General features: G+C 33.7%; 2 protein-coding genes across 2 annotated transcripts; both read right to left on the minus strand.

Moving 5' to 3' along the window:
* Positions 1-1,835: 1,835 nt before the first annotated feature.
* LOC111896178 (disease resistance protein At4g27190) lies at positions 1,836-5,621 on the minus strand. Its single transcript, XM_023892195.3, has one exon. The coding sequence runs from the start codon at positions 4,835-4,837 to the stop codon at positions 1,925-1,927; it is 2,913 nt and encodes a 970-aa protein (XP_023747963.1). The 5' UTR covers positions 4,838-5,621; the 3' UTR covers positions 1,836-1,924.
* A 2,869-nt stretch (positions 5,622-8,490) lies between these two features.
* On the minus strand, positions 8,491-9,897 carry LOC111896228 (putative F-box protein At3g23960). The gene is made up of 2 exons (XM_042896818.1): positions 8,713-9,897; positions 8,491-8,531 (listed from the first exon to the last, which is right to left on the minus strand). Exons 1-2 carry the CDS (start codon positions 9,860-9,862, stop codon positions 8,491-8,493), a joined length of 1,191 nt encoding a protein of 396 aa, XP_042752752.1. The 5' UTR covers positions 9,863-9,897.
* Positions 9,898-21,346: the final 11,449 nt, after the last annotated feature.

Below are 21,346 nucleotides of genomic sequence, written 5' to 3' on the forward strand. Positions count from 1 at the left end.
AGCCAATCCAAACAGCTATATTTTTTAATTTTTTTAATTCAGAATTTTTATAAATACCCCTTCTAAATGAAAAGATATTGAAGAAATTTGACAAAAATGAAGTGATGCCTACATGACAAACAAAAATATTGTAGCAAATGACACCACTCCCTCTAGTTTTACCGATCTCAAACCCGTCAATAAATATTTCAAATAACCACCATGTTGTTTTGTTTTGATTTGATTTTGGTCACTAACATACATAAATGACTAAATTACCCATATTGTTTTCGTTTCATTTATTGTTTATATATTTTGATGGCCAACTACTCAACCCAACCCAACCCCTCCCTCCACATAATTTTTTTTCTACAATGTGATGAATAGTTATTGAGTGTCTATATTCTATAGGTGCCCACATTATTATCTTATTTTTTGTAAGTCTCTCTATGCATGCATATGTGTATGTATGTAATCTTCATGACATTTTTTTTACAAAACTATTAAACTCTCTAGGACAAAATCTCCCTGACAATTTTTTTTTTTAAATTATTGATTCAATAAAAGGGTAAATATTTGAAACTGTATATATTTTGGATGTTAAGTGTGGTATGTAAAAAACATAACGATAAAGCTGCATTTTGGAATTCCATCCATATGTAATATGACTGTTTGGTAATGAAGCTCGTTTGGTGGCCAATTTGTCAAGAAAGAATTTGATGGCATATGATATCCGATCGACACTAAAAGAGAAAAAAGTCCAGATAATGTATCTACTAAAAACCATATATTATGCAAGAGAGAAAATACGAATAAAAGAGAAAACATGTAACACTAAAATTCAAGTTCTTTCGTCGTTTTTTGTAAGAATGGGGCTATGTTTTTATCATCATGTAAATGATATATCTAACTAGCCATAAGATTTACTCTTCATTCATCAAAAGTTGTTTAAATTATGCCATGTGTTTCCACGCGTGATGTTTACGGATCACATGTAAGATAAACAAGTAAAAGGGGAACCATATATGTTACATCTTTACATAAATCGAAGGTTATGGAAATTGTGGATTTTGAATGATAACTACATGTCTTGGTCTTCATGAAATGTGATTGGCCTGAAATTCAGGCCAATTTAATAGAGTTAAATACACACAAATGATAGAATAAAACGACATGTTTGGAAGTCAATATTGGTTTGGAATCTACAACTCTTTGAATTTATTTGATTGAGATATAAATGCAGTGTGTGAAAATTGGATGATTTTTCTGAAACAAATATCCTCATTGCTTCAAGGTATGGTGTGATTATATACTTTAAACAATAATGCCATTACAAAATACTTCCCACTTTGGTCTAGTTCACCACACCACCCTTAACTTTTAACTTTATTAGTATTTAAATATAATAAATATTACTTTCATAACATAAATTAATATTATGATAGTAGGGGTGGAGATGATTAGACCCGCCTATTCTTTTATTGGAATTTCCTAGAAACATAGGTGTCAATTTCTAGTGGAAAGTGGTATTGAAATTTCCATTTCAATAGCTCATATGTTCTTTGGTTGTTAACTTAAGGAAAATGATGTCTTGGGAAATTAATAAACATATGTTACTTTTAGTGTCTCATCCCTTTTCCTATTATTCAACAAATTCGTCTATGTGATTGTGGGTTGTGCTTTTATTAGCACTTGCCTGGAAATAGAATGTCACCTTCACTAACAAAATCGTCTTGCTTTGCCTTTTGCCATATTCCACTCAATTCTTTCTTGGTTGATATTTATGATTTTATTTATTAAACAATGATGAATATTGTTAAAATTGTTCTTTGGAATGAAAGAGGGTAAATTGGTCATTTACTCTCACTCGGACGGTGTATTCATTCTACCAAAAAAAAATACAGAGCTTATGTATACGACAGTTTATCCACAAAACATGATGTTCTTACTTGTATTTTTGTCTTTTTAAGCAGTCCTCCCTAGAGTAGGCTTGAAAGTGTTTCAGAAAGAAGCTCTTATCATCATGATTCTCCCATATCAAATTATTCCACCACTTAACATCACCTCTAATCTCTTTCAAACTACACGAATCCCCAACTGAAATAGGAAGCTTCTTCAACTCAAAGCAATGAGAAACTTCAATCTGCTGCAACACTGGACAAACCCACATCCCATCACATATTGTCCTTAATTTCACCATGTTCTTTACCTCAATCACCCTCAAAACCGGAAGATTTTTCTTCTTTTGTCCCCCTGATTCAATAACCCTACACATATTCTCACAACCACTCACCTTAATTTCCTCAAGCTTTTTAACATGTCTAAGCATTGCATAAGAAATGGTTCCTTTTAGCTTCGGGCAATCAAGAACTTGAATTGTCTTCAAATTGCTAAGGCAAATCCCTCTCGAGAGTATCCCTTCAACAATAGTTTCCAAATTTTTCAAATGATCGAGAACCAAGTGTTGTAGATTTGGGAACATTGCATGCGAACTTTTTTCTTGACTTATCAAAATTCTTATACCACTACAATTGGATATAGTGAGTGACATCAGCGATGATAAGCTAAGCCAGTGTCTTTGGGCCATGCCTTCACATGTTAACAAGCTGAGGGAAGTCGTGTTGTGTAGAAGACTTTGAAGGTGTTCTTGAAGGAGATCAACTCCTCTGAGAACCAATCTTTTTTCATTGGATTGAGCATCAAAATTCGAGTCGTTTGGACTGATTTGAATATCAAACTTTCTTAATTTCTTGATCCAAGAAGATGCAGATGCGAGCGAGTCAACCGAGTCAAGCCTTATTTTTAAAACCGAAAGGCGGTCCAACGATAGCAACTCATCAAATGTTGCATTTTGATGACACGAACTCATTTTAGGGTTCCAGTTATAAGCACTGAAAGACATGTCTAGAGTCTCAAGACTTGATAACCCTGAAATGCTTCCGGAAGCAATTTTCTTCAACAAACGAGTGTACGAGAGGTTTAATTCTCTCAAACGACATAAACTTCCTAAACCTTCTGGAAGCTCTCTTATTGGAGTGCTAGAAAGGTCAAGAACAATGAGTTTACAAAGAGGTTCAAGAGAAGGTAGTTTCGTTAAAGAAAAACAGCCTCTGAGATAAAGAGAACGTAATTCGACCAAGCAAAGAAAAGACGAGGGCAAAGATGTAATTTCGGTTTTGCTTAAATTCAGTACCCTTAGAGACTTGAGATTGAGAAAGTAGTCATCTGGGATGATCTTTATAGGGTTACCTTGGAGAAACAAAACAGTGAGATTGGAATATACAGGATACTCTTGCAACCTATAGATTTTGCAACCGATTAAAGATACCCTTCTGGAAGATTCTTTTGGCATCTGGTTAAATGGAAGACTTGATTGACAATGAAACCCAAACAATTCTTCATTCTGAGATAAAAGTATGGCCAAATCACGAAAAACATCATGCATCTTCACAGTTCCTTGTCCTCCATCTTGATCAAGTAAGCAAGAATCCTTGAGGTGTTCAATCAAAGCAACCCCATAATTAAATGCTTCTTCAACAGTTTGATTCTCATGGATTAACCCATCGGACACCCAACATTGGATTAATTCAACAACATCTATCGAGAAGCTTGCTGGATATAAAGAGCAAAACAGAAAGCATTGTTGGAGAATCTTACTTGGTAAAGAATGGTAACTCAGTGCTAAAGGCCTAAAGACTTCTTTTTCAATGTTCTTGAACAAAGGTGATGAGCATCGCCACCTAAGATACGTGTTTCGCCAGATGGCAGTCTGTGGTGTGTCCCTCAGGGATTTTCCAAGAGTCTTTATAGCCAATGGGAGTCCACGACAGCTTGCCACGATCTTCCTTGCAGGAGATTGTATCCCATCTAGATAAAGTACAGATCCAGCACTTTGAACGAAAAGATTCCAAGCATCATCTTCACTCATGAGATTTAACTGAAAAGGAGCATCAACAGACATGTCCCTACAGACATCGAAAGATCGAGTGGTTAAAAGGATTTTACAGCAGGAATCCCTTGAAGGAATACCCACAGCATCTAAGTCGATCTTTTCCCAGACATCATCAAGGACTAAAAGGATCTTCCGTCTGGTAGCTTCCACCCTCATCTTCAGTCTTCGAAGAATTCTGTTGGCTAAACTGTGAGTGGTGTCTCCTGCTTCCACTTTTAAATGAAGTCTCTCGGCAATCTGAGTCTGAATCATGCTCAAATTCAAGTCCCTCGAGACTTGAACCCAGATCACGATATTAAAAGAATTTGGAGAGGAATTGCACAAGTGATTGATCAAGTTCTTGACAGAAGTTGTCTTCCCTATGCCACCTTTCCCCCACACACCAATCCTTTTGTTATCATCACTGTTCAAGATTTCAAGAAGCTTCATCATATCTGAAGCTGCCTGCTGCCCAAAAAGAGATGAGACTTGCATTTCCTCCATAGCTTTTATTGGAGAGCTTTTTTCAGGGGCAACGGTTTCAAAATAAGTAGAATTGAGCTCTTTCACATGCTCGAGTTTGTTTGCTACTCTCCGTGACTGCTGGTATTGTTGCAGCATCTTGAAGCTCCTGCCATCAATATGTTGATCAGGCGTCTGTAGCATCTGTAACAGTGGCCTTACAGCATCTTCAGCTCGAGAAACCTTCCTTAACCATTCTGTTACTTGCTGTTTTGGAGTTTTTCCATCCATTATGGCTATGGAGACCTCTTCTTCAATCAAAATCTTTTTGTTCCTGAGGTATGAAATCTCTTCCTGGAGTTCACAGATGTTTTCTTCATATTTGGAAATGGTCTTGATTCCTGAAAGACTTAACTTAAAGATTGATTTGGCACCTTCAATAACAGCAGAAGTTAGGGCGTCCATGGGGAGAAATGGAGAGAGAGAGAGAGAGAGAGAGAGAGAGAGAGAGGGAGAGAGATCAATTTGATTTCATTTGTGGCTATAAGCTAATAGCAATCCAAGCCTTAAGTAAAGACTGGGAAAAACTATCTGACAAAACTAGGAGCTATTTGTTCAGTATCGATAAGGTAAAAAAAGAACACATCCTTCCATAAACACATATTTTTGTTATGATTCTAAAAAACAAATACATTGGCGTTTCTCAAGAGGAAGCAAATCACAGGAATCCTAGGTTAGTGCTTTGGGAAATCCAAAATAGCTTTGCTAATTAAACTTAATATTGTAAAGTACTATGGATCTTAGATCATGAAGTCCACGTATTGTTTGCTTCAAGAGCAAGTGTGGAATCAAATCATGTGAATCTCTTGTTTGCAACGATGAGAATTTTGTTCTTATTTCAGATCGTTTTCGAAAACGATTAAATCTAGACCCAAAAAGAATCATGTATTCCAAGTATATCAACAAGAATGCAATTATGCAAAAAGCATAATCTCTCCTGATTCCTATCGCTGTATACCATACCAACTGAAACTTTCTATATCGAAAACTTAACCCTAGTACGTATCCCCTCGTTAACTTCCTTCGATGAAGAAACAATATACCGATTCAAATCATTCGATTATAGCAATGAAATCAAACAAAAACAAAGCAATCGGAATTGAAATCAAAGTGATTATGCAATTCGGAAAGAGAACTTCACCAGTACGTCTTGAATCCTTCACAAAAATGGCGGTAACAGCAAGCAGCGCGCCATAACGAAATGTCCAAAAATGTTAAAAGTCCGTCGGTTTAAACTTTTAAATATCTGTGGGCTGGGCCGTATTTGTCCGTTATTTTATGGAGATTACTTGTAAAAAAATGATTTTTTTTATGTATATTTAATTTTAAAATCACTAATAACATGTTGTGAATTTTGAGACAATATAATTCATATTAATTATATAATATAGACCAAATTAGTTGTCATTTGTCAAGATCATGACAATCAATTGTGTCCTTGTCAAATTAAATGAAATTTGGTGCCAGTTTTAAGCTTTTTTTTTTTTTTTGATTTTCAAAGTAAATAAAATAGCATTGAAAAAGTAAACGCCACTTTTATATTTGTTTTTTAATAGATTTTTAAAATACAGAAGCAATGTTCTTTGCATGAAGTTGCTCGTGTTTGGAAATTGAAAGATCGAATAATTATTAAAAACTAATTATTATAATCAATATGTATTTCTATAATAATGATTTTATTATGGTATACTAAGAAATAAGAATCATTTAAGGGGAAATTGTAGATAATCATTTTTAAAAAAAATTCAAAAAAAATAATATGTACAAACCATAGGAATTCAAATAAGAAAGTACATCGATTTTTTCACCCATAATAAATATTTGTATTTTGTTGCTAATATGGATAATTATACTTTATTTGTTATATATTTTTGTTATCAACTAAATTGTTTAGTAATTTGTTATTATAAATAATGAATTTGTAATTAAGATGTTATTATGGGTAAAGAATGCATATATGTCTTTATTATATAAAAAATATAAATACATTGTTATTATGGATCTGAATAATTATTTATGTTCATTATGATAAACAATCACAAATATATGCAGAGATGTATGGGCTCAGCCTAACGTACACATATACCCTTATAATAGCTATTAACAGTGACGGACACAGAAAGTTTGACTAGTGATGACACTAAAAAGAATCTGACAAATCTAAATTAGTCGTAACATTCGTATTTCAAGACGTTGCGCCTAATAGAAAAACAAAAAAAAAATATACTAATTGCCGAAATTAGAGTAGTAGCTCGGGACCCCCGAGCTCCACTAATGTCTGTCACTGGCTATTAATATGCCATCACAATTTAAGCAGAAGGCTCGCCAACACTCAAACTAGAACAAATATATGTAACAAAGAAGTCGGCCCCTTAGTGAAAATATCAACATATTGGTACTATGATGGAACATGTAGAATCCGAACATGTCCGACTACAACTTTGTCCCAAACAAGTGGATATCTAGGTCAACGTGTTCGGTATGTTGGTGCTGGAATGTGTTAGTTGTCATGTATATTACATTAATATTGTCACGACAGCAACTATGGAAGTATGTTAGGGGCATTTCTAACTTTCCTTCAACCAAAAGTCCATAGTAAGTCTTATATTTTTAAAGCTCGTTTGATTAGTTTATTTGTGTGGTTTGAAACATTTGATTTTTATGTTTAGTTATTTTATTGTTTATGCTACTTGAGCTAAATATTTAGCTAGTTTTAAATACTAAAAATAAAAAATAAAATAAAATAAAATAAAAACAACGTATTTTAGTTTTCAATATACCAATCCATATCCAAGAAAATTACAAAATATCCAAAATTTCTTCGGATATTGAATGTAATTCTACAAAATTTCCGGATATCAAATTTTAAACACCACCACTGTTGGATCAATGATGGATCATATCGATAACAAACAACACATGATAAGGATGTGAAGAAAAATAAAGGAGCCGGTTTAAACATGGTTCTCAATCACAATTAGAGTGATCGACCAATTAACTCACGAACTACATAGGAACAATCATTTATAATCACAAATTGCCCTAAAAAATGCTCGTGGGCCAAGTAAAAAAACGGCATCAACAGAAACCTTCTGGACTGTGCACCTCAGACATTGGGAAATTTTGGTATCGACAATTAGGTCAAAAAGAAGATCAGACTCCACGACACAACAACTACAGATGCACAAACAAGATTTAATAGTTTTGCTAAAGTAGGACCCAGCACCAGAAGAGTATGTGTAAAATTCTACAGTCAAGCACTCAAGCTAAGCATGTTGACATCACTTCAACAGACAGAAAAAACCAACACCAAACCACACAAATAGCAAATAGTTATCAAGTTCAAGTTTATAGCACACAAAACACACAGAGTTCACAAACCACACAATTGAGGAGTTCACAAACCACACAGTCAAAGAGGTTCAAACAAACCAAACAACAGAAACAGAGTTTACAATTCACACTTCACACACAGTTTTTTAAGAAAACCACCACCACTCAGACACCTGAACCAGATCCCAGTTGCATATTCCTTCCTGCGGATCTAAAACCATAAAAACTCATGTCATGTCATGTCATGTCTAACAAAGCAACCCAATGCACCAAAACACCTTAATTTTGCAAGGATTCGGAAAGAAAAGTCTTTGTAAAGAGTCTTTTAACATTTGATAATGTTCTTCATGACTTGTTATGGCCATAATTCATAAAAGAGTAAACCTTACCATGTTGTAACAAGTATTTGCCTTTTTGCTCTTTATTACCAGTGGCTTTCTGTAAAAGTACCAATGAAAAGGTTAGGAGCTGAAATATAGACTATTTGAAACTAATTCTAGTGATTCATGAGTACAAGTAAAACTAATAAATGAGAGAAAGAACATCTTGATTTCATTTATTTGTGTATTATAGCGTTCTACTTCCATTAAATTATATAAAGTAACCTTATGATAAAAAGAAGGGGAAGCAAGATGTTATATTAAACAAATAAGGCTAAAAGCAAGATGCAGCAACGTACTTCCATTTATTTGTTTATTATAGTATCCTACTTTCATTTCTTTCTATTACAACATTATACTTTCAATCTTTTTCTTATCAATGCATACTGCATTTAAAATAATCTTCCCAATTATATCACTGTACTTTCAATTTTTATTCTTATTTGAACTTACACAACTATACTTTGGCATGATTTTTCAAAGCATAATGTCGCAATAGGAATAAACGAAAGTAGAATATAATAATAAATAATAAATAGATAAACATATTTTTTCCATGATACTTACTACACGGAAGGAGAGTTTCAAAGAACGGAAACACAACAATTGCTTTATCTTTATCATCCTCAGCTATACGGAATTCTTTCCATGTACTATGGACCACATCATACAATATCTCATGTCTCAAACCCTTAACATCTTTATAAACAAACAATATTTCATCCTCACATGCAGCCACCGAGTCAAAATAAGCAACTTCCATCCAATCAACAGGAAATTTCACTATCTCCAACAAACACCAACCTTCATTCATCTCATTAAAAAGCCAAATATAAAACTTCGACTTTGTCCAATCCACAAAACAAAGCCTACCCCAAAACTCAATCAAGAACGCGGTTTCAGAACCATTTGGAATCTCGATTTCATGGAAATTATCGTCCATATCAACCATAAGTATCAAAGTCGGATATTCAAAACCCTCATCAAAATCTTGAGAGACAAACCAATATAACTTTTCATTTACACAAACATGATTTGATGCCAATGAAAGGGTAAAATTTATTAAAGGACGCAAAGTGATACGCGGGATTAGTTTCCATTCTCCTGTTTTTGAAGAGTACACTTCACATTGTGCATAACCCTTTTCGGGATCAACAGGGTCACTAAAAAACTTAAAGATTTTGTAAATATGGAAATTGTTCGAATACAAGACCCCGAAAATCGGTATGTCATATGACAGGTGGCTTTTGGGGAGGGTTAGGACTTCACGGGTGGCAGGGTTGCAGATGTGTAATGACATGTCATATGATGATTCGTATGGAGTCATATCATTCATGAAGCATATTAGACCATTGAAAGAGGCGATTAAAATTGGGTGATGTAATTGTAAGGTTTTAAAAATGGGAATTGTGTAGGATTCGGTGTAGGCCCCATTGGGTTCCATTAGATGCATTTCATGAAGTATGTTGTCTTCAAGGTCTTCATCGGGAGCATAGAAGACGAAAAATTTAGGGTTTTGTTTGGAGAAATGTCTATGTGATAAGATGAAAGACTTTTTGGACATTAGATTATACCAGAGCTTTGAAACGGATTTGAAGATTAATATGCTTTTCACAGGAAGCCTGAGTAATATGGACTCAAAGGCTACCTTGTTGGACTCCACAGCATCCCAAATACCATTGAAAGGTCGCTTTAGCTTACTGAATAACTCAATCATTGTAGAGAAAGGATTATCAACAGTTTTACCAATATTTCATCTGCAATAAATGAATACATATCAATACTATATTTGAAGTTGATGATTTTAAGTAGAAAAACTAAATAATGTTATGAATTTATAATAGAATTCATGTCAACTTGGAGAAGTTGTATGCAAAAAGGCTGAAAAATAAAGGAAAAAAACAAACCGTTTTGAAAAATTGAAGGTTTAGTTTATATATGTTCAGCCTGGTTCTTTATATATAAAAGTTAAACGAACAAAAAATTATCCAAAAAGATGTTGTTTTATGACTTTTATCTACTAATTGATTAAATATGTTGAAAATTAAGATAATTCTCATGTATTAACAGTTTTTACTGAAAACTAAAATAATAAGCTTGTGTTTACTTCGTCTTGTTCTATTTTTTTAGTGAATTATCTGTTTTTTTTTTTTTTTTGTCTTTTTACCATTTATGCAATAATGTTTCCTTTTGTAACCAAATTTTTACCAATGGGTTGCGATGAAAATTAACGCGTGCATAATTTTAGCAACAAATTGAAACATGAGTGCATTTCGTGTCAAAAACCGTTTTGTTGCATAAACAGGTAAAAATTTGAAACATGGTTGCACAATTCGTGTCAGAAACCATTTTGTTGTGTCAATTGTTAAAAAAAAGTGAAGAGAGATTGCATAATTATGCACTCAATCCTATGATAATACATCATCTGCAATTATAATTGAGAAACCAATGTATGTCCCAAAAAAAAGCAATTTTTTTGTGTTTTATGTATAAGGGGTTCGAAAATCGCATGCATTTGTCAATGTGGAAATGAATTTTCAATTCTCGTCGATGACAACGATTTCAACCAAATTAACCACTTGATCATCATCAATTTTGTTCCAAATCAAGAAATTCCCAAATTTAAAAGTATATAGATTTGCAAATTAATTAATCAAGCATACAAAGATTCTAATTCAAGAACCAAAAATGACTCAAGATTCAAGAACAATATATGTGATCACAGTTGGCTAACCCCATGATCATCATCAATTTCTTATCAAATTTCAATTTCAATCAAGTAAAAAGTTTGTGCAATTGTTAGATATCAATCAACTATTGTCTACTAAAAAAGCAAGATCAGTATCAGAACCTAAGAACAAAGAATCAAACAACTTACCCGATGAAGAATTCGGCTATTCTCCTCTTACTTCCTAAGAGAAGCGGAGATCACTAAGCACATTTGCTTCCTTAGTTGTGTTTATAAATGCTTCATGAATGCATAAAGTAATTTCACACCGCTTCATAATCCACGTGTCCACATCTCTATAAAAAGTTATATAACCGAGTCAGAAAAAGCCATGGATTTATGTACTTTGACTTGTTTTTGTTGAGTACTTGAGTTACATGTTCACGTTTTCTTTATGTGTATTCTTACCAAATACGTACTCTCACGTGTCAAACTTATGGAAGGGTATTCATCTCTAATCCGTTCAAACTATTATAATGAGCTATTATCCTCTTACATAGTCAGACTAACAGCCCCCCCCCCCCCTTCCCCAAATAAAAAAATCATATCTTTGGAATGGAAAAGCTTACATTATCTCCTATGTGGCATTAGGAGTGACCCTTGAGGAACAGAAACTGCATCTTTGCAAATATGCAAAGAAGCAATTGGTATTGAAAAACTTCTTTGTGACTGGAATATATGCATCAATCCACATGGAAGCCAATGTATGCCCATCAACTCATCCATGTTCTGAAAAAAAAAAGTTAATGTAGATAAAAATATAAAATAATAATAATCATCATTTTGTGTTCCAGTACATCTCCTAATTAAAAAGGTAATTGCTATGGTTGTGCATAGTTGGAAAACTTGACAATCAACAGATTGAGCATACACAAGCAAATCAATGTTTTTCAATCCTAGGAGATGTTTGAATGTGATTAAACTTATCTTTTTAGGGTGTTATGTAAAATTGATTATCATTCTAATAGTTAGGATCAAAACAATCAACTTTTTGTACAAAGTGATATGATTTTAAGGTTTTATGCAAGACAACTAATTGTTGAAATAAGTGGAGAATTACCTAATTATCAACATAGGTATATGATTGGTTACGATTGTGATTTGTGGCTAAACATAAACAGAAACTTCTCTAGAATCTCATTTCTATAATTTGACACAATTACACACGGGTTTACCCAAACTATGCTACTCACACAATTCAGTCGCTAATAAAGTACATGTTGCATGAATGATTTTCCCTGAAGGTAGATTAATTTTGAAAAGTATGCTCGATTCTTGACATAGTGAGCTACCTTTTTTAAATCTTGGTTGGATTTCAGGAATACAAATGGGGCAATAGTATGATTTACCTGTAATTATGGAACCCGAGCTTCCCACAAAAACAATAATTTTTTATTTCCATGGAGCAAGAGCAATCCATTGAAAGAAATCCATGAAATTGTAGATGAAAACATGGCAGATCGCCATGGGAGAGGATTAAGAACCGAAAGTTTGTGCGATGAAGAGTTATCACTATTGATCGTGTTCAAGGATTACACGAAAGGTTTTGTTTGGGATTTGCTCATCTTAAAGAACATTTTCCTTTCTAAAAGTGTTTAGCTGAAGAAAGAAATAAAGAATTAAAAAGAGTTTTTGCAAAAAGTATTTATATTACTTTATTTATTAGAAAAAAAAATCCATAAGTTGATAAGATAATTTACGAGAAAGGAACTGACGGATCAAAGTAATTACATTTTTTTCGTTATTTTTACACGTCCAGATAACAAACTTGTTAGACGTGTTTGTTGGATTAGTGTCTAAGTCCATAACTATTTTGGTATGTATTTGACCCGATTATGAGCATGGTCCTTTTGGGTTGCCTTCACCATAGCAATATCTAGGATGAATTAAGGAGATAAATGTTTAATTATGATTTATTAATATATTATGAGAATAATATACTAAAGTAGAAATCATAATGTTTAATTAATATTAGTCAAGAATTAATTAAGAATTAATTTTGTGGCTAAAAGAGATTAATTAAACTTAGGGGACTAGAATTGTAATTATAAGATAATTGCAATTGAACTATGGGTCACCTTGGAATAATAGGTTGGACGAATTCTATGGGGAAGCCCATTAGAAATCGTCAAAGGCATGTTCCAGAAACGTGGTGAACACTTGGATTAGAGTTTCCAGCCGTTTTTTGTGCCTCTCCTCTCTTCTCTCCATCATCCAATTGCTTAGTGGTGTTTGTGACTCCATTAGAGGTGCAGCACTTGAGGCACTAAGCTTTCTGAAGCCAGTGATTGATTGTTATTGCTATATATCAATCAAAGGTAAGATCTAAACCCTAATTTCAGTTATAGTTTATTAGATCTACGGTTTATGGATTTGGATAATCAATTGCATGTTCATTAGACAAACTAGATCCAAAACTATTAAGGTTTGCATGTACACCATAGGAATGATGTATTGCTCAAAACCCATCAGTGGTATCAGAGCCTAAGGCTGTTTGTTAGTGAATTTGATGCTTATTTGATCGAATTTTGGCTGAAAATCATTTTTTTTTGACGTTTTTCGACTTGACTCGCCGAGTCAACTAGGTGACTCGTCGAGTCCATAGTGAACTCGACGAGTCAGAGAGTAAGATGGAGCAGATTTCGGGATTTTTTTTTTGCTATGGGATAATTACCAAAACGTTTTTTATTGATAGAAATCAGATTTTTATGATATTAGGTGATTATCTTTGCCAAAATAAAAGATAATTTCATATTAATTGAATAATTACTTCCTTATATGATTAAATTTAATTATTTGAATTATTTTGTGTATTATCTTGCAAGAAATTAGGCTGGGTCAAAAATTAGATAACCACCAATTAATTGTTAATTGTCTTATTTGAATTTTTGATCTAGAATGTTCTTGATATAGTTTGAAAAAGTTTCAAATTAACCCTTTAGGTTTCATAGTTTAAATTTGAGCTTAAAAGTTTTTGGTTTTGAAATTTAAATAGTTAAACCCTAATGTTTTGAAAAGTTTCAAAACTTTCCCTCAAGTTTTGGAATTTAAAATTTTTGATTAAAAGTTTGATTTTGAAATATATTTAAATTCTAAACCCTAATGTTTTGAAATGTTTCAAAACTTGCCATCAAGTTTTGGAATTTAAAAGTTGATTAAAAGTTTAATATTTAAATGTTAAATTCTAAAACCCTAGTATTTTGAAAAGGTCAAATTACACCCTTATGGTTTTATTAATTAATTAAGGTGTATAATTAAAAGAGATTTAATAAACCCATAAAGTTTTGGTTTACAGTTAATTAAAAGTATAATTTATTAAATTAGACCACCTAATATTTTAAAAAGTGTAAAATACACCCTATACTATATATATATGTAACATTAAAAGTCTAATATCATATATATATATATATATATATATATATATATATATATATATATATATGAGTAAAGAGTCAGTTTTACCGTTAGTAGGCCTCATTCACGAAGCTGGTCTATAAGGGATGTTTGAGGAGATTGCCTATAAAACGGCGATTGAATGGGTAGCCACTCTTACCCACCGCACTCTTGACTAGTGGAGGGTCGTTAGCCGAACGGGTAGGATAGGATAAAAACCTTCCATCATAAGTATAATGAAGTACAAAGTAACTAAATGCTTTTACAAATTCCCAAATCATAGTTACTTTAGGCAAAATGTGAAATTGTATGCTAATCCATGGAATTACACTTCGTACCCTTGTCGAACGTCAGTGGAGCGTGTATGGTTAACCAACACACTAATTTGGGGATGACATTGGTAGCGAATGGTGACTCGATGTTTGTCACAGATCAATGGAGCGTGTGTGGCTAACCGGCACATTGATTAAGTGATGGTAACATGAGGGCACCAAGTACATTTGTATGGTTATTCACACCTTATTTGTGATCCTCGGCATCCCAGTTACAAATAGAAGGGCATAATCGAGATTAAACATGCCATTGAAAAGTTCAATGAATCTCAAAAGATCTAGGAGTTTCAATTCATTTAAAACTTAAACTTCCTTTTCGTTTTTCATGGTGGAAATTGGTAATCGTCATTTACCTACCTTCAAATATTCTGCAACTAGATTACGACATCCCTCTGTTAGGTTGTAGAGTATTGTGTTGGATCCTAGCCTTGATGTATTATTTGGGTGTTACATCAAGGATTCTAATCAACTTGACTTGAATATCTCCCGTTTTGTAGATGTCTGAATCTAACAATGGTATTCCCAAATCCCATGGAACAAGCTTTCCAAATGAAGATGATGTTACACGATATGATCGAGGAACAAGAAATCATGCTTCACTTCCTCCACCTCCTCCAATTATTCTCCCTGACCCACAAGTTCGAAGGCTTGAAAAGTTCAAGGTCACTCAAGCCTTTTGGCAAGTAAACATGAAGATGGGAAACCTGTGTGTGCACACGTCTTAGAGATGAAGTCACACATTAATAGGTTAAGGATGTTGGGTGTCGAGATTTCAGGTGAGTTGGTTGTTGACTGGGTTCTTCAATCACTTCCTGAATCATATAGTGAGTTCGCTAGAGAGTACTATATGATGGATCACAACGTGACCCTCATTGATTTGACCTATTTGCTTATAGCTGCCGAATCAGCGATGATTTGGCGAGCTGGTCAAGCAAATTTGTCTGGTGAATCAAACTCTCAAACTTCAATGGACATTGAAAATGGTGACATTGGAGATCCAGAAAAGCTAAATTCTGAGATAGTTCCTTGTGTCATTCCAAAGGAGTCCATTTGCTTTTATTGCCAAGAGAAGGGGCATTGGAGACGAAGCTGCCCTATTGACCTGAGAGATCTAAGAGATGACAGAGTCAAGACGTATGGCTCTACTTCAGGTAAAATCCATTAACTAACTCTTTTTAAGTTCCTATTCTAGATTCTTAATACATGATGTGATAAGATTATATTTTGATGTTTTGTAGGATCGAAGAAAAGAGAGGAAGCTTAAGGGAAGAAGTGAGATGAATCTAATCATGAAGAAATGGATTTCGATCGCATTGCTTGAAGATTAGATTCTTAAGCTACTACTTGGAGTTATAATAGATTGCTAAGAAATATGTAATAACATAGTTTTTCAATTGAATTGCATTGTAATGACAAATTTTTCCACAATGAAATGAATTTTGATTTTATCTTATTTATTTATCCTTGCAATGGTGTGTATGAAAAATTGATGTTTGAATGTTTCTATTATTAACAATAATAGATTTGATTCTTAATTATGTTATTTGTGGAAATGTCGAGAATTTACCAAACAGGGAGAGTTTCTCATTGTAACGTCCGGGTTTCAGGGCTAAGCATTTTTGTCAATGTAATAGTCTAGGTCAACTCTTGTAACTCTTTTGAAGTAATAAAGATGAAATATTTGAGTATTATGTGAATTATGTGTATTTATGTGCTTATAATTTAATTATAAATGTATAATTAATAAATAATAAAAATAAGCGTCAAAATTAAAGTGTGAGATAAACCCGATATCTCTACATAAAGTTGTAGAATATGTCTCAAGGTTTCCGTACATATAAAGAACGCCGAAATCCGAGTTATAACGAAGAAGTTATGACCCGTCGAAGTTTTACGGCAAAACCGGCACGGCACCGGGAAGCGTGAATAGTGAATTTACGTTAGAGCGAGATTTAGCCTTAATGATCTAAACGAAAGTCGTAGAATATGTTAAACTAAGAACATCGATAAAAAGAACGCCCAAATCTGACTTCGTATGAAGAAGTTATGAGATTTTAAACAGACCAATCCTGTCCCGGCTTGTTAAAAATATAACTTTAAAAATAAAGTCAAAATTAGCCGACGGAGTCTAAACGAAAGTTGTAGAGTACGTCTTCACCTACGCGTGGATATAAAGAACGTCAAAAACGGAGTTCGTATGAACGAGTTACAAATTATAATAGCATATTTACGTATTAAAATAAAGTATAAATCATGTATACGTACACATATATATACATATGTATATATCATTAGAAAGGTATCGACGATGCAGTCATTATAAGACTAATGTTGAGTTCTTTCGACATTAGTTTAGTACAAATATCATTAAATCCATTTATAATAGTATTATAGAGGGGTGTTTAGTTTTTTATATAACTAAAAGGTCATTAAGTAATTATGGAGGGTAGTTTTTGAAAATTCAATTAGTATAAATAAGAGCCTTGGGCTCTCATATTTCTTGCACCATTCTCTTGATTCAAGAGTCTTTCTCTCCTTATCCCCCGAACATTTCGGTCCCTCGTGATTCGACTTCTCTTTCTGTAGCTTAGTATAGTAAGGTGAGCGCTGAAGCGCTGCACGAATCTTTCTTAGAAAGATTCAGCGACGAAGTTCTGCCCCTGCAGAGCCCGACTCCTAGCTAAAACCCCCTTGTAAGTAAGTTATGTTTATCTTATTTTAATATAGCTTATATTTAAAATTAGTATTGTTATTATGAACTTATAATAAATATTTGAGCTATTATTATAACTTATATAAGTGTCGTTATAATATTTTTTTAACTACTCGCGGTACGGGGAATCTGGTTTAAAGGGCCGCATAGGGTTGTTGGATTTCAGAAGTGCTATATGCCAAAATGGTCCTGCCCTCCGGTGTTTTATGTCTGGCCCCTGTCTGTACATAGTGGTTGGAAAATATTGTTTAACGCTTATATAATAATAATAATACTAAGACTAATAGTTGGTCACGGTAAATATTAGACTAAAATTTAGCGATAATAATGCTAGGTTTCGTCGAAGGAAAATAGAATCGTTAGAAGCAAGCGCTGCCCGATTTTGGAATCATCACCTTAACAGGTGAGTGCATAGTTACTTTCAACTTACACATAGATATGAAGTATTTTATATAAATTACGTGCTATGTGTGCATATTATCTGAATACTTGCTATCTATGCTAGATGAACGTTGTTATACATGTTTTCAATGATTTAAACTGTATATGTATTTTATATCTACAAAAATGTTGGGGTAAAACATGGGTAGATGCAATAGGTGATGTGTGATAAAATGATGAGAGGCCTCGATGTTGATGTTGTTGATTCTGTCATCTAGCGGAGTATGGATGACGACCACGGACTCTTCTAGACAGTCCAGTGGAACACTAGCAGGCTCGCAACCTGTAGGTGTTTGTGAACGATATGTTCACCGGTGTACTCCATCCCCCACATGGTTGCCTTTAGGACATTTATTGCTGAGGAATCCCCTTAGCAGTAGTGTCCGTTCCGATGATGATCCTTAGGCTAGGTCCCTTATGATAGGTGTTTAGGGACGTAAAGTGAGGATAACGGGAACGGGTAATCGGGTTATTGTTGATCGATGAAATTAATAAACTTATTTATTGTGGGTTGAAAACCCTATGTGCTCACCAGGCTCCCAAGCCTGACCCACTCAGTTTTATGTATTACAGGTAGTGGCGCATGAGCATAGGTGTGATGTTTTGGACTAGGGATTACGGATATAGGCCTGTAGATATGAAACAATGTAGTAAGGCTTATATTGTACTGTTTATGCTTTTGATCTGTACGAACATGACATCCCGAGTCTTTTAATGAAATACATTTCTATGGAAATGCTTTTGATAAATCTTTATCATATTTTTGTTTTGGGACAAATTCCGCAATACTTTCATTTAAAATGTAACTCTGATTTTTAAACAAAGCATAAACAAACCGGTCTTTTCTGGCCGTGATTTTGGGGATGTCACACTCATCGCCCAAGTTTCAATTGGATAGAAACTTAGAATCATACAACTTGGTTGTGTGATGAATGAGAAATTTCATATTTGGAAATTAGACTAATTATTTGACAGAATGTCAAGTGAAGGACTAGGAGATCGAGTACACAAGATTGTACGTTGATCAAGTCCACCACAAGAGTGATAAAGATATTCGTCGTGATTTACTAAAGTTTAGTAAATATGATTATACCTATAAGATTAAATGTAATTATGAGTTGATTGAAAGAGTTTCAATGAATAGCAGAACGAATAAGAAGAATCAAGTAGGCAGAAAGATAAAAGTTTCTCCATTCAAAGAAGAAGTGAGAGTGCATTTTATTGTGTTTTATGATAAGTCTTAATGATTAAGAAACATATCTCAATTGATCCTCTAAGTGAGTCTTAGTGCATTTGTATGTCTAGGAAGAGGAATCAAGAACTGTGGAAATGGTTAAAATCAAGAAGTCAATCATACTTCATTCTAATATCAAGTCTTAGAGTTATATTCCAAGATTATGAATTGAGTGACAAGTCTTGAGAAGGTTTATAACACTCAACAAATGTGGAATTTGGAAAAGTTTTCTTATTCTTGCACATTTAAAATTGGTAAGTTGTGTTGTCTTGGATAAGACAAAGACCAACTACCAACGAGGACCAATTATGTGAAGTGTTTTGTCTTGATAAGAACTACACTAACTCTTGAATATTTGTTTTGTCTAGAAAAGTTTATTGACAAGAGAATCTTATATGTCAAGGAGTTAGTGGGAGTTTTAATGATCTTGAAAAAGGTTTCAAGAATAAACCTTATCGATCATCACTAGCACACGACTTGAGGTTTACAACCATCGTGTTGACATTATTTTGTTTATGTGCCATTCCAATTTGAGTTAATTATGCATGTGAGTTCTATGAGTTCTCATTTGAATGCATAAAGACAAAGCACCTTGATCAATCGAAAGTACATTGATATGAAAGGGTGAGTTGCTTAGAAGACATGGTGGGCATTCATGTTACCATGAGGCAAGAAATCATGATTAAGAAAGTTCATTCCATATGAGTTTGGATTTGTCGCAAACTTTGGTTTTGGCAAATTCACAGGGATAGGAACACATACACCATAAAATCTAAGTGTCATAAGATTCCCTCCTTCATGAAAATGACTGTGATGAAATGCTTTCACTAAGAGAGATTTTAAGAAGATAGCAATTGTGAAAATTGTATCTTCAAATTCGATTATGGTTATGACATCCCTTTCCATAATTCAAATTATGAGATTTAGCAATTAGTCTAAACATTTGGGACTTAGTAACATAAGTTCTGAATTTGTCAAGACACACATGTGAGCTTTCTAAGGCAAAGGTGTATAAGTTTCAGAAGCTTAGATAAAGGCTTATCGAAACATCTGCTATTAGAAATATGAACTTCAGAAATTCAATAGGTATTGTTTTATGGAAGTTCAACTGTTTTCTGAATATATGTCAAAGCTAGTGGGAGCATAAGTGTTATGCTTGTATGATAATAATCATCATGATAGTGGGAGCATAAATGTTATGCTTATATGATTATTAAGGCAAGTATTGCAAGTTAGCAATATTAATTATAGAAAACAAAGATTCACTTTGCAAAGTTGTAGGGGTTGAAAAGTTGTTTTGCTATAATTAAGGGAGAGAATATTATACTTCGTTTCAAAATCTAAAGCTAAGATTGAGAAATTTTAATAAATTTAGTCAAAGGATACATAGTGTGTTCTCAAATTTCGATTATGATTACGGCATCCCTCTTCATAGTTCAAATTGTGAGAACGTGACACATAAAATATTATGAGAGAAGATTGATAAAGTATTGTATCTTTATGTAAGACATTATGCATCGTGTCCCATACGCTTCGGGTATAGGTTCGATTGCAAATGCTATAATATTTGATGATTCTAAAATTTTCCAAAGGATTAAGAGGGAAAAAGGACTAGAATCGCTTTTGGCTAAAATAATTAAACAACTATCAAAGGACGATCCAAATTTCACTGACGATTGGTTGCTTGTGAGTAGTTGGAAGTATGGTATTGGATAGACCATATCGACATTATTATGAATAGATAAGAATCTGTTAAGAATGAGTTGTCATATGGCAAATATGGAAATGTTTCCATATTGGGAGTTGAATATTGAGAGTCTATGTCTAGGTTAGAAAATTTTATGCAAAAAGGATGTTCAAAGGAATGTACTTTGAGTGAGAGACATTATATCTATAGAATTGTTTTGTAACAGTTTATGATAGAGATTGTAACACCCCGAGTTCAGAAGTGCAAGTTCAGGGTTCTTAGTGTAAATAAGGAAGGGCGACTCGGCGAGTCGATGGATAGACTCGACGATTCGAGTCGCGATTCTGGTCACGCGTTAAGTGACCAACTCGGCAAGTCGGAGGCTGGACTCGGCGAATTGGTGCTGGAATGAGAAAAACCCTAATCCGGAGTTTGTGCCATATATAAAGAACATAATACCCTCTCTTCAGCCTCTTTACATTCTCGTTGAGTCCCAGAAACCCTAATAGCCGTTAGTGAGAGCTTAGAGAGTGTTTGGAGCTTTGAAAAGTGAATTTGGTGGAGGAGACTAGAAGAGCAAGAGGCAACCATCAAGGATTTCGTGTGGATCCAGAACCCACTCCAGTTTGGGGCACATTTGTGAGGTATTAAGCTGTTAACTTGACCTTTT

This window comes from Lactuca sativa, chromosome 7 (genome assembly GCF_002870075.4).
Source record: "Lactuca sativa cultivar Salinas chromosome 7, Lsat_Salinas_v11, whole genome shotgun sequence".
Taxonomy (NCBI): domain Eukaryota; kingdom Viridiplantae; phylum Streptophyta; class Magnoliopsida; order Asterales; family Asteraceae; genus Lactuca; species Lactuca sativa.